The 15,015-nt window shown below is 43.7% G+C and overlaps 1 protein-coding gene across 1 annotated transcript; it reads left to right on the forward strand.

The window, feature by feature from the left end:
• Positions 1 to 62: 62 nt before the first annotated feature.
• Positions 63 to 14,695, forward strand: LOC310837173 (annexin A6-like; the record flags this gene model as incomplete). The annotated part of the gene is made up of 15 exons (XM_083757325.1): positions 63 to 196; positions 755 to 834; positions 916 to 972; positions 1,953 to 2,046; positions 2,884 to 2,979; positions 3,562 to 3,620; positions 4,546 to 4,668; positions 5,709 to 5,767; positions 8,731 to 8,809; positions 9,980 to 10,061; positions 10,474 to 10,568; positions 11,657 to 11,770; positions 12,615 to 12,705; positions 13,016 to 13,095; positions 14,465 to 14,695. Coding segments are annotated over 15 exons (1,459 nt in total), but the record flags the coding sequence as incomplete, so codon positions are not given.
• Positions 14,696 to 15,015: the final 320 nt, after the last annotated feature.

Below are 15,015 nucleotides of genomic sequence, written 5' to 3' on the forward strand. Positions count from 1 at the left end.
ATTCAGCTCATACTGATCTGCAGAGATGGTTATTTGGGTTATTTCATTTTCTTGGGTTGAAGTGTGCTGCATTTCATACGGCTGACTTGTTTTCCTTACTCTCAGGGTATTGGGACTGATGAGAAGTGCCTCATTGAGATCCTGGCTTCTAGGACCAATCAGCAGATACGTGCTCTAGTGGAGGCCTACAAGGATGGTGAGTATAGAGGGCAGGGGCTGTGACACTTCCCTGGATTTTCAGCAGACTCCAGCTAATATTAAAGATACCTGTGATGAAGCAGAGAGTAAACTATTGAACACAGTGGGACTTGCTTCTGAGCAAGCATGCATAGGATTGTGAATGTATCATATAATTGGCACATCAAATAAAATGAGTCTCTTCCTCCATCTTTGTTTATAAGGATTTATACCTTTTATAAACACTTTCCTGCTTTGGGCAAGTCCTGCTTTGGGCTGCTTACCTGCTTATCTCTTCTGCCCTAAGTCTCCTTACAACTTAGGATAATTTTCTTTTAAAAATTCCAATAGAGTTAAAAAATGTAAGTGCTCAAACTCCCAGCCACATGAACATAGGAGTCTCATTTCAACCCTGCATCCAACTTCCATTGCCTTCCTTTATTCTCCTCAATATATCCCACTTCTCCAGACCCTTATTTTTTGACCCCCTTTTTCCCCTCTAGTCCTACTGCTAATGAATGCCTTTCTGCCATGGGTTTCGATAACTCATCTCTCTCTTTTTAAAACATTCCCATAGCATATGAGAGGGACCTGGAGGAAGATGTTGTAGCAGACACCTCGGGACACTTCAAGAAGATGCTTGTCGTCCTTCTTCAGGTATGTTGGCCCCTGCACTCAGTATTGTGCCTTCAGATGTTTTGCAGTACTAATGGGTTCAATTCCTTGTCCTTTCTACAGGGCACCCGAGAAGAAGATGATGTTGTAAGTGAAGACTTAGTGCAGCAAGATGCCCAGGTTGGTGCAATTTACATGATAACTTGCCCAATTAATGATGATCCAAAGAATGAACTTGCTTCATCTTGGTACAAATCTAGATTTAGGGGAAATAGGTATACTTGGAAATCTGGCCAATATTTTGCCCAGGTGATTCTTGCAGGTTTTGAAATGAGTTCTCTCTGCATGCACACACCCAATGCATCAGTTATATAGACCTAAAAACAGACACCCCTGGGATGACATCTCCTAGCATGAGAGGTTCCGATCTGAACAGTGCATTTTCTCCACCTATCTGGTATCTGCAGTCAAGGATTTCATGCTTTTCTGAGCCAATTGGAGAACTCATCATTTCCTGGATTGATGTCTTGTTTATGAATCCAAAGTAGAGTCTCTGGTTCTAAAATACTGCATCTATTGAAATCAAACTGTTGAACCACTGAAAGCAGTCAGCTCCGCTTTCAAATACTTTGTAAGACTTCTGCACATACTTGTTGGGATGTAGGTATTATGAAAGCTCCTGTTTAGAAATTACTGGTGTTTATGGTACTTTTATATAAAAGCTAAATATCCCCAGCAACTTGAACCGTAGAGTGGTGGTTTCCTTGCAAGTATTGTAAGTTATGTGATCAGAACTAAGATTGCAATCTCCTGCTGAACATATTTCTCAAGTCTTTAGTAGGAAATAATACAATTTGATTTTTGTTTTGTTAAGACTGAATAGCTTCCCAGTATGTCCTAGTGCATCTAGTTGAAAGTAAGACCCAGTGATGATATCCTATTATTACTTGGTTTGCTGATTGCATAAGTCTGATAGATTTTGCTTACTGTTTTTGAGAATTCACCAATAGTTTCCTCTTGAGTTGCATGCATCATTATTCTAAGACAAATTCCTGTAGAGTTGCAAAGTTAACTGGACTTCTTTATACTTGCCTCTTCATGGTGATCCCTGTTTTTAAGCTGCTGCTGTTGTGTTTGTATGTGTTTGTGCTTTCTAAAAGAATCTGTTGGATGCTGGGGAAGCAAAATGGGGCACAGATGAAGCCGAATTCATTTACATTCTTGGAAGCAGAAGCAAGCAACATCTTCGGCTGGGTGAGCTTGCATTCAAATACAAACAATATCTTACACTTCTTTTTAGCCAAACATCACATTTCTTCGCAGAGTGCATACCAGTTAAGACCCAGCCACACTTTTGCATGTCCTCTGCCCATGTCCAAGTGGTTTTCTACTTGTCTCACACTTTCTAGGCACGAGTCTGAGCAGTTTTGCCCTTGCCCCTCCACTTTCCCTGGGAAAACCCTTTCTTTAGTGATAAACTTTCACAGACATCAATCTGGAGAAAACCCGATTGACATTTGCTCTGACTGAGAGTTAAAGAGTGGTTTTCCGCAGGTTGGGAAATGGCGGGGCAAGGGCAAGTCTGAATGAGCCCTTAGTTACGATGGACAGGAGTCTATAAACTTGCCCTCTAGTGGCTGAATTATATAACTGATGAGGCCTTATAGGTGTTCTGCCAGAGTTGTTCTTTGCAATTTGGTTATAATGCTACCTTGGCTCCTAAGAACACTTTTTTCTGTTGGATGAATTATTTGATTAAGGGAGAATTCAGTGCTGAGCAGAAAACTCAATAGTGCGACCCCTAAGTCTTTGCAGGTAACAATAAGACAGGAACCTTGACTTAATGAACCACAATGTGCTTATGGATTCAGTTCCCTCTTCATGCAAGTGGGTAAACAAATCAGGAAAAGAGCTTAAGAGTTACATCTGAACCTGAGTTTGTAGCTTGTTTCTGCCTAACAAACCAGGATTTGTAAACAAACAACAAACCTGGTTTTAAGGCTGGCTGTTGGGGGAGAAAACATGTTAAAGGGCAACATACTACAACTCCCGTGTGTGAGAGACTGTGCCTCTCCTATGCTTCCTTTTCAGTCTTTGATGAGTATCTGAAGATCTCTGGCAAGCCCATTGAAGTGAGCATCCGGGGAGAGCTGTCTGGAGACTTTGAAAAACTGATGCTAGCTGTAGGTAAGTGGGTCAGATCTTGTTATTTGAAGTGGTGTGGCAGACTAGAAGTGACTCCGAAGGTCACACCCTTTCAGCCTAAACCTGTGGGTCAATTCAAAATTAAAGATGTCAAGGTCTTTGCTAACCCAGTTGATGTTGGGTGTGCTTTTACAAAAGGCAGACTCCTAAATTTTATTTAGCTCTGAACTTCAGCTCTGGATTAGGCACATGACTTGATTTAAGGGATGGGACTTTTCAGTATCTAAGGTGTTCTGGAAGGATGAGAGGCAGAACTGATCTTGTCAGCATGGAATGGTAAAGAGTGTTGGGGAACAGAACAGAGAACTAGAGGTAGGGATGGAATGGAATGGAGTTTCCAGTAGGAGGGTCTGGCTGACTCGCTGGAACCTGGAACAGGAGCAATCCATACAGCATAATTTTCTTATAGGTCTCATTTGTGTTCTCTGAATATTCCAAAGCATTTTTACTTTTGTGTCTCAGCCCAGGTTTTGAAGGGCTAAGGAAGCGATCGCATTTTGCTAGTCAACAGGCAGTGAGCATGACCCCCTAGTTAACACTCTCTCCTGATTCTTCTTTCCACAGTGAAGAATATCCGGAGTACAGCAGACTATTTTGCAGACAGGCTCTTCAAAGCCATGAAGGTGAGAGGCATTCCAGGAGCCTTGGACAGTGGATTTTTCCCCCTCTTGAATGCGTTGTGATCATCTACATGTTGCACTGTACATGTTATAGATGTTGTGCTAAATATATTACTACATTTAACTGGTCTTGTTGTTTTTGTTCTAAAAACAGCTTGTCAGTATTGAGACTATGGAGGGCAAGGGCTTAGTCCTTTCTCTGCCACTTTGGTCCTGGCTTAAATTCCCACCTATCTAACTTGCATTTAGCTTCTGGAGATAACTGTCCATTGACAGTAGTCCCCCCCCCCAAAAAAAAATTCCCCATTACTCTAATGATATTTGAGTAATATGGATTTCAGAGAGCTTTCACTACAAACATACAGCATTTCTAGAATTAGCTTTTCATCTCCAGTGTCCTTGATAGTGGGGAACACTTTTTGGTGATACAGGCTTTCTTAGTACTCTGTGTAAAACCCTTATAGAGGCATAGGGGGTAGAATCAACCCACTTCCTGCAAAATGGCTGGGAGAGAGAAAGCTCACTCCCCACCATGGGCCATTGGAGCAACAGCTGTTCTGATACCCACCTTCATTGTCAGCATTACCAGGGATTGTTCTCAGGCTGTCAAAGGGCAGCCATCAAAGTCCAAAGGGTCCAGAACTGTATGACAGCTCCACTTCAGGGAAGATGCAGCTTGACCCAAAAGAGGTCCAGTACCTTCAAAGTGCTTAGGCCTCCGCATTTGGGCTTTGTTGAAAGCACATTCATTCATTCATTCATTCATTGGATCACATTCCTCAAAAAAGAGCCCAGGGCAATGTACATCAGACATATAAGCAAAAGATGTGGAACAGTGCTTGCGTTCATTAATGTTTTTAAGCAAACCCTGATTTCCACCCACCTGTACTTTGGGATATTTTGTGTGACCCTTGTTGATCTGTTTCAGGGCTTAGGAACGAGGGACAACACGTTGATTCGGATCATGGTGTCACGCAGTGAGATTGACATGTTGGACATCCGGGAGATATTCCGGACTAAATACGAGAAGTCACTGCATCACATGATTGAGGTAAATACCGGTTTGCAGCTGGTCTACAATGGAGAAATGAGGGGAGGGGGAAATCCTTCCTTCTGCTCCATAACAGAATTTCCCTGCTCCATCTCTCATACCTCACATTATGCTTCGGAAAGATAATCACCATAGAAAGGCTTGGATAGCCTTCGAGCATGTAGGGACAGACTTCAGAATTGTGGGATCTGCTTTGTGGTTTTTTCACTGGAATCTTGAGACCCACCAGTGGAGTCAGGTGTAGAAATAGAAGGGAGGGTGGAATGAAAACTCTGAGAAAAGGGCAAGAACTCCCTGGAGAAAAGGTGGGATATAAATGTAATAGTAAATAAAATAAAATTCAGGAGCAGGGTGCCTCAATGTAAGTACATGATCAAGCCAGGAATTTGTTTTCTGTACTAGGGCTGACCTTGTAATCATTCACACAAAAGTTCATTCCTAGTTTTCCCCCAAGCTTCATTTCAGTAGACCTTAAAAAAATTGGGGGTTGTTAACAAATTTTGGGGGTGAGAAACACTTGCCAATCTACTGCAAATCACTCAGCAATCTGCCAGTAGATGAAGAACTGCCTCCTGCCCAACTTAGAGAGTTGCTTGAGCTAACCTTTACTTTCTGAGAAGCCTATTTGGTGTTTTTGGTGTTCATTTGCTCTTTTCTATAAGAATCCACCTCATGTGACTAAAGGATTTGGAGTTTTTCTTTCATTTTCTAAACAAAATTCTAATTCAAGAAACACTGAAATGGAAGAAAACTTGGGTCCTGTTTCCAGGCTTCCCACAGGCATCTAGTTGGCCTTTGCTCTGCATGTTGTAACGTATTTGCTTCTGGGGACAGAACAAAGAGTTCCCATAACCCTCTGTTTTAAGCTGCAGTTTTGAATCTCATGCTCTCTGCTGTGGGAATGGGAGAATTACCAAACACTTTAGGCCACCTTAACTGGGAATTTTTTGTCTTGTGGATGGTTTGTCCATAACAGTTGATGCTTTGAGTGCTTGTGTGTATGTGCATTTCAAACCGACCATCTTTTATTGCCTTTGCAGAGTGACACATCTGGTGAATACAAAAAAGCGCTTCTGAAGCTGTGTGGGGGAGATGATGAGTAAGCTCTACTACTAGTTAAACATTGCTCTGTGACTTTTATTTCTCTTAACAAGGCTAGTCAGTAGCTGTTTTACTGTCTGAGTGGGGTACCAGCCCCTGATGAGTTAAAACAATAGTCTTGGAAATCCACCCTAGTTTGTCATGCTGCTAAACTTTATGTTTACTACAGACCTGCAAAGACTGGGAAATTTTCCATTGGCAAAATGCTCAGGTTCTGTTTTTGAAAATACTACTCATGTATTACCGTATTTTTCCTTCTATAACACGCAGATTTTTTCTTCTAAAAAGGAAGGGGAAATGTCTGTGCGTGTTATAGAGCGAATGTGTGATCCCTGGAGCCGAAAAATCATGCAAAAATCAAATCGCGGCGCTGCATGCTGCACGGAGAAGCGAAACCTGAAAAGAGGAAGCGGCTGCTTTCCTGCATTCTGCCTCAGGGTCTTACTGCCCACCCTCCTCTGTTTCGTTGCTGTGTTTGCTGAAACGGAACAAAGAGCAGGGAAAGCCCCTCCCCTCCAGGCAAGCTCCGGTGCTGCTGGGGGAGAGGGAGAGAGGGGGGGGAAGGGAGAGAGAGAGGGGGGAGGGGGAGGGAGAGAGAGAGGGGAGAGAGAGAGAGAGAGAGAGAGAGAGAGAGAGAGAGATATGGCTGGCTTGGGTGGGGGGAAACTTTTGCCTTTCTTTCCTCCCTCCCGTTAAATCCCTCTCCTGCATTCTTAGCCAGCTGCTTCTCTGCACACCCCTCTAATGTCCCTTCTTTGTTTTTCCTTCGCTCCCCACTTAAAATGTGGTTACAAAGCATGGATCCTCAGGATCTTTGCATTGGGTCACCCCAAATTCACCATCAGATCACATAGCATGTCCATGGCTACAGCCTGCACCAAAAAAATCACGCACCCACTGTTGCCTGGGGCTGCAATGGTACAAAAATGTGGTTAAAAAGCATGGATCCACAGGAATTCTCAGGATTTTGGCATTGGGTCACCCCAAATTCACCATCAGATCACATAGCATGTCCATGGCTACAGCCTGCCCCCCCAAAATCACGTACCCACTGTTGCCTGGGGTTGCAATGGTGCAAAAATGTGGTTAAAAAGCATGGATCCACAGGAATTCTCAGGATTTTGGCATTGGGTCACCCCAAATTCACCATCAGATCACATAGCATGTCCATGGCTACAGCCTGCCCCCCCCCAAATCACGTACCCACTGTTGCCTGGGGCTGCAATGGTGCAAAAATGTGGTTAAAAAGCATGGATCCACAGGAATTCTCAGGATTTTGGCATTGGGTCACCCCAAATTCACCATCAGATCACATAGCATGTCCATGGCTACAGCCTGCCCCCCCCCCAAATCATATACCCACTGTTGCCTGGGGCTGCAATGGTGCAAAAACGTGGTTACAAGCCATGGATCCACATGGATCCTCAGGATCTTTGCATTGGGTCAGCCCAAATTCACCATCAGAGCACATAGCATGTCCATGGCTACAGCCTGCCCCCCAAAAATCACGCACCCACTGTTGCCTGGGGCTGCAATGGTGCAAAAACGTGGTTACAAACCATGGATCCACAGGAATTCTCAGGATTTTGGCATTGGGTCACCCCAAATTCACCATCAGATCACATAGCATGTCCATGGCTACAGCCTGCCCCCCCCAAATCACATACCCACTGTTGCCTGGGGCTGCAATGGTGCAAAAACGTGGTTACAAACCATGGATCCACATGGATCCTCAGGGTCTTTGCATTGGGTCAGCCCAAATTCACCATCAGAGCACATAGCATGTCCATGGCTACAGCCTGCCCCCCAAAAATCACGCACCCACTGTTGCCTGGGGCTGCAATGGTGCAAAAACGTGGTTACAAACCATGGATGCACAGGGATTCTCAGGATTTTTGCATTGGGTCAGCCCAAATTCACCATCAGATCACATGTCTGTGGCCACAGCATGAAGCACAAAAATGATACATCCACTGTTTCATTCAGAATGTTTTTTCCCTTGTTTTCCTCCTCTAAAAACGATGTGCGTGTTATGGTCAGGTGCGTGTTATAGAGCGAAAAATACGGTAGTTAAAAAATGTATAGGACACTGGAATAATTTCATCTTTAATTTCTGGGGGGAAACATGTCTTTCTTAGCTGGAAGCATTTTAAAAAGTTGAAAACCAGACTTCTGTCAATGCACCATGCAGATTTCTTTGAATACAAGTAAAGTTCTTTAAGAAAAAACTTAGGGAGAGAAGGTGTATATATTTATTTGACAGTGACCTTCTGACAGCGTTGAAAGGCATATTTTCAAACTGGGATAAGAAAGAACCTTTTCATCCTACACTAAGTTTGTCATACAGCAGGGCTCCCAAGGGTTTTTCAGTCTCATTTTAGTAAGCCTGTGAGAGTCTGTATCTGGGATGGGCAACTTCAGCATCCCTGAGGATCATTCTTTCCTTTTCTTCCTGGTCAAAGTGTACTGATGGTCATTGTTAAATGTGCCCCTCCTCCATCCATAGAATCATGGAATTGTAGAGTTGGAAGGGACCTCGGGGTCATCTAGTCCAACCCCTGCAATGCAGGAATCTCAACTAAATCCCATAAGCCAGGTGGCCATCCAACCTCTGCCTAAAAACCTTTGAGGAAGGAGAGTCCACCCCCTCTCTTGGGAGTCTGTGCCACTGTCAACAGCTCTTACTATCCGAAAGTTATTCCTGATGTTCCCACACTAGTGGCCCAGCACCACAATAAAGCTGGTACCATCCTGCGTAGGGATATGGCAATGGACGCAATTGGGTATTGCCAGGGTATTCCATTTAAAATGCAAAGAAGAAGTGTAACCACACCTTTTCTTCCATCCCAGTGGGGTGAGTGGGTGAGAATGGCACCAGCTGACTAATTCAAGGCCTACATAGTATGTTCATGTGTCTCCATGAAGTTCATAGACCTTGTGTCCTATCCCCTCCCTTTTCAGTGCTGCAGGTGAGTTCTTCCCTGAAGCTGCACAGGTGGCGTATCAGATGTGGGAGCTTAGTGCAAGGGCCAAAATAGAGGTCAGAACCTGCTCCTCCCCTTTTCTGCCTGCCCTCTGCTGGCTCGAAACCACAGCTGCTTCACTCTGCGTGCTGCTGACCCCTTTCTGCTAGGCCTCTTGGTTAACCTTCCTGTTCAGTGCACTGCCCCTATAACCAAACACCTCCTTAAAACATGCATTTTTAACAGATACGGCTTCATGGCAACTTTCCTCCTTACTCCTGTTCTTGTGAATGTCTATGAAGTGACTCCCTTGAGATTCTGGTTCCTTCCCAATACATACTAGCATGAAATAGCTCTCTACTAATATACTGATATGATTAAAGGGAGGGGGGACAGCCTGATGAGGTTGCTTTGTGTTAGGTGCCCACTGTAGCATTACCCTGACGTTGCATCAGTGCAGTCTCAGGACTGCAAGTACAATGCTGAAAGGTAGTAGAAACATCCCTTATGCATCCTTGCAACTACCTTAAGCTAATGGAGCTGAACTTGAAGGAATCAATCCACTGTGCCTCATAACAACATCTGGCTATAAGCAGACTCTGCTTTTTTTATGGAGTATTCAAGATACTGAATTACCCACTAATCTCTTTCAAAGGGTGAATTCGCACATCACATGTTTCATGTGATAGTTACAGATATCACTTTATTAATTAAACCTGTAGCCATCGCAGATTATTTTCCCCTCATGGTATATAGTTGCTTAATGCCAGGAAACAACTCAAGACGTAGTGATAACCTGTGGCAATTGCCATAACTGGAACAGACTGTATGAACTCACCTTACTTCCCCTGCATGTGAAAGAGGGAACCATGTTCTCAGTTCATAGAAAAGCCACCAGGCTGTCCTACTAGGAAATGGGGACCTGAATGAGGACATCCTCTCCCCCCTTAACTTTGGAAAATGCATGGGGATGAAAAGTGTCTAGATGCTGTCTCTTTTCTTTTTTATTATTTTTTACACCTTCTTTCTCTGGAAAGCAATAGCCCTTTTTAGGAGATTCTTTTTTGCCATTACTTTGACGCTTTCTCCCCGGCTTGGCTATTTTTCTTTTAATAAACAAGAGGATTGTTAACTTCCCAGCTTGCTCTATCCTTGATAGCTGCTTTGCCCTTAACTTTCTGCTGGTTCCCCCTTTCCCTTCAGTAGGCATGGTTTTAATCAAAACTTCTGTTTCTGTTTTTCTGTAGCTGAAAGGAACCATTTATCCAGCTGCAGATTTCAATGCTGATGGTGATGCAAAAGTACTAAGGAAAGCCATGAAAGGTTTTGGTATGTAAGGCTTTGCAAAGGAGTTTTGCCATTCATGCACTGTGAGGAAAATTAGTCTCCTGTATCCTGTGCAAAATATATAGGCTTGCAGGATGGGGGGGAAATTCAGAGGGTCTTTAAAGTCCAGATTTCTTCACTGAGAGCTGTCCTGCCTGAAACACTTTTTAAATGTGTTTTAAACACTTTTTTAAACACTGGGTATTGCCAGTGAATGAATAGCAAGATCTCAACTTGGTGTATGCTCATTTGAACAGTTTCCCTCCCCTTGATTGGTATCGGTGGGACTGTGTCAGTTGGTAGCTCCCCAGGATAAAATGTGGGAGTCAAGTATAAATACTATTTCTGAACAGAGTCAAGTCTCATGAGTTGTCAAAAACTGGATGACTCATAGTTTATTTATGTTGGGTTTCAGGCACTGATGAAGATGCTATCATTGAGGTTGTCACACAGCGGAGTAACACCCAGAGGCAAGAAATCATACAAGCATACAAGTCTCATTATGGCCGGGTAATTAGAGCTTTATCTCTATTTTTCTATTGTTCTTCCAAGTATGTCTTTCCACCACCACCATTTATTTGTACTTACCTTTCATCTGCTGCTGTCTCCTCCAATGTCCATAGATGTGTCATTAAAAAATAAATAAATCCCTTTTTAAAAGCAGGAATTTGGCATTATTATTATTATAATCTATGGAAGAAATTCAACTCTCCTAATCATTGTATCTACACATTTATATTGGCTTGCCAGATGAAATGATTCCCCTCTCTTCACCCTTGTGCTGTTCTAGGGGTTTTGCTGACCCACCAAATAATCAACTGAGGGGGGCATGTGGGGCAAAGAGAGGAGGGAAAGCCCATTGCACAAGCAGAAGTCCTTTCAGAAGGTTTCCATTAATAGTCTTCATTAGGTGAATCTCACCCGTTATTTTATTTCTGAACCACCCTGCTTCCAGCAAATTAAAGCACATCACAAAAATGGATTGAGTGGTATTTAGCTAAGTTTTACGCAGAGTAAACTCATTGGAATTAATGGACCTAACATGCTCATGTTAATTTCAGCAGGTCTGCTCTGACTAAAACTTAGTTCAATATCACCCATCATCTTTCTGTTGCTTGCTTATATTCCACATTTAAGTCGAAAGCCCCACCCCAAGCAGCTAACTGTTTTAATTACTTGTAACTAGACAAGATGGTAGAAAATCCAGGAAATGAATTCCAATGTTTGCTTGTTTAAAAAAGAAAAAGCAATGGATAGAATAACTGTGTGTGTGTTTATGGGGTTGTGGATCAAGGCCAAAGTACTTGGAGAGGGTGGAGGGTTTTTATCCTTTACAGCCTTTGCTGTTTTCCCAGTGAAAATCCCTCTGAACCTTCTCTGTGCCCTGTGTAGAGCAAAGCATAGAATTATGTGTCTGTGTAGGATAATTTAGACTATTAGCTTAGGAAAACAATGCAGGGAGAGAGGGGTTAAACCCATTCTCCTTTCCCATTGTCATGGGTGAATGTTAAATCAAAACTACTGATCCATTTGCTCAGTATTGCCTGCCTGATGGGCAGCAGTCCTTCAGGGTTTCAGATCTGTGTTTCCCATGACAGGACCTGATAGCTGACCTGAAATCTGAAATATCGGGGCCCTTGGCGAAGGTTATTCTTGGACTAATGATGACACCAGCGCAGTATGATGCTAAGCAACTGAAGAAAGCTATGGAGGTATTGTAGCTTTGTAAGATAGATATACCCAAATGTGACTTTATTGCTTAACGTTATATAACAGCAGGCCCTGGGTGCATGGAAGGCTCCCCTTTCTGATTTAGGCTCTGTGAATGGAAACTCACCTAACTGATACTTTTTAAGCGTCAGTGAGATGAAAAGGAAACTTTTCCCTTGCTTTGGTATTCAAAGGACATAATGATGCGTAAGGAGCAGGCCAAGTTGAAACTGCCCCAAGTGTGTCTACAGTATAGATCCAGAACAAGCAGGCTTGTTTGACAGGGGGGAACTGGAAGTCCACTTGTTGCCCTGGGGGCTACAAACCATAGAGGCTCAGAGACACATAGCCCTGGTTTGTAGCAAGACTCCCTAGAGAACGAGGCCAATTCCCCATGCCGTCTTCAGAAACTAAAACTAAAACTGGGAATTCCCTTTTGGTACTCACCCTTATCAAATAGTATGGAATCCACCCCCACCCCTCGCAAAAAAGCTAGTTCCAGGATTCAGGCCTCCATGAGGAAAAAGGGAGGTAGGGAACCTCCTACTCTGCTTTTCCCTCAAGGAGATTCTTCAGCCCTTGTGAGACTGTTAGGGATATTTCATCTGGCCTAGCATAAGCCGCTGTTCCTGATTCCAGTTCTAGCTGACTAAGCCGTGAACCACCCTCCTTTTATCGAGGAGTTGCAGGGAGTTTCTGGAGGTCCCTGTGAGCTCAAGGGCCGGTATTGCCCAGCAGTGAGATGCCTCGCATCCAGAAATATAGCCACTTCTAGACAGGTGGCCTGCTTGTAGATACTCTGAAATATATTCTAACAACTGTCATGTGTCTTTATAATCTGTTCAGGGGGCTGGAACTGATGAAAGTGTTCTCATTGAAATTTTGGCCACTCGGAACAACCAGGAGATCCAAGCAATTAACACAGCATATAAAGACGGTAAAGTTCTCTGAGGTGCAGGACCCCTCTTTAAGGAATTGGTGGACTTATAAACACACACACTGTGTGTGTGTGTGTGTGTGTGTGAGAGAGAGAGAGAGAGAGAGAGAGAGAGAGAGAGAGAGAGAGATTTGCCCCCATGTTTCCCATGAAGATGAGGCCTTTGTGCATCCATATGCCAATATGTGAGTATGCAATGATCACAATTAGGAAAGACAAAATCTTCAGGTGGGAGGTAGGATGAGGAAGAGTCCTCTGCTGTATGTTTCTAATACCCCCATCGTGATGTCTTCCTCTACTCTTTTTTCAGCCTACAGTAAGTCTTTGGAAGATGCACTGAGTTCTGACACTTCGGGGCATTTCAAAAGGATCCTCATCTCTCTGGCTCTGGTAAGGACTCTCTCCTGCATGCCTCCCAAATAGCAGGACAAGTAGAAACCACTGAGCTGTTTCCTGACACAAAGGTGGATAGAAGTGGTTGAAGGAGCTGGCTGTGCTTAGCCTGGAGAAGAGGTGATTAAGGAGTGATATGACAGCCAGGTAGTTGCTTCTTTGATGGAGTGAAGGAGCGTCTCCACCCCCATCATTCTATCCGGACACTTGAGGTCCAGCAGCGAGGGACTGCCAGAAGCCAAGTTAAAGGGAACCAGGCAGAGGGCCTTCTCGGTAGTGGTGCCCGCCCTGTGGAATGCCCTCCCACCAGATGTCAAAGAGAAAAACAACTACCAGACTTTTAGAAGACATCTGAAGGCAGCCCTGTTTAGGGAAGCTTTTAATGTTTAACAGACCATTGTATTTTAATATTTTGTTGGAAGCCGCCCAGAGTGGCTGGAGAAACCCAGCCAGATGGGTGGGGTATATATATATAAATAATAATAATAATAATAATAATAATAATAATAATAATAATAATAATTAATAGTGAATTGGTTTTCTGTTACTACAGAGGACAGGATCTGAATCATTGGGTTCAAATTGCAAGGGGTGGTGGTGGTCTGGAAGAGCAATTCTGACTGTATGAGCTGCTCAAGCTTCCTTGAAAGGTGGCAAACTCTCATTTGTTATGTATTTTTGAATATGTAAGCTGTCAGGGATGCTTTATTAGTGGTACGGGGGACGGTTGACCAGATGGCAATGGAGGCCCCTTCCAATACTATGATAGGGAAACCTGTGATGATTTCTGCCTCTTCTGCATACGTTAAAAGTCACAGAAGACCCGACTGAATGAAAAACCTGGCAACCTACATGGAATTTGAAGGCTGGTTTACGTTGTTCTGCCTGTCTCTGCACTGTTGCGGACCACCACCTTCTTTTTGTAAAGCTAGGTTTTTTGTTTTTGTTTTTGCTGCCCCACTGTAATATGCATCACATTTTACAAAGCACTAACCAGTGTCCGCTGCGTGAGACGCCCACGTTTTGAATCGTAGACAACACCCATCTTCCTCCTGCCATTAGTTATTTCCACAGGACAAGAGTGGTAGGTGGATGGGGCATGCTAGAGATGGATGGTGGCAGCAGAGGTGATAGTGATAACAGCTCTGTCAGCATCAGCTAGATGCCATTGTGGTTGTCCATAAGGCATGGAGCGACATAACACTGCTCCTGTGCATTGTGGCCCAATTGTTACAGCATCCAGTCAGAGCATCCACAGGAGCCCCAATTGCCTGAGGATGCTGCCTGCTGGTGTCAGACTTGCTTCTAGTCATTTTTACAGATGCTTTTTGCACCTTTATTCACTACTTTCAATGTTTGGACACAGGGGGCCCGTGATGAAGGAGGAGAGGACCTTGCCAAAGCTCAGGCGGATGCCCAGGTGAGAAATGCACACTTTAAAATATATATTCTTGAAATAAAACCACACGTGCAAAGGCAGTTAATTTATTTCTGCTTTTCCCCCGCAAGGCTGGGAATTGAAAATGATGAAATGATACTCCCTGATCTTTGCCTCTGCTCAAACTGCCGCACTCCATGCTAAATCATGTGATTTCTGTGATTCCAGATACATTGGAAGTAAGATACCAGAGACTCCCCACCCCAAAATAGTTTTCTGGTGTTTTTAAATGCCATCATATTAATGACATTGTTGCAAGTCCTAGAATAAAGAGTTGTACCATCCAGATATTTTCAATTAATATACAGTAAAAAGGTGGTTTCTGTTTTGCGGTGTAGTGGTTAAGAGCGGTGGACTCGTAATCTGGTGAATCGGGTTCGCATCTCCACTCCTCCACATGCAGCTGCTGGGTGACCTTGGTCTAGTCATACTTCTCTGAAGTCTCTCAGCCCTACTCACCTCACAGAGTGTTTGTTGTG

The sequence above is a fragment of the Podarcis gaigeae genome, assembly GCF_964106915.1.
Source record: "Podarcis gaigeae genome assembly, contig: HAP1_SCAFFOLD_267, whole genome shotgun sequence".
NCBI classification, from domain to species: Eukaryota; Metazoa; Chordata; class Lepidosauria; order Squamata; family Lacertidae; genus Podarcis; species Podarcis gaigeae.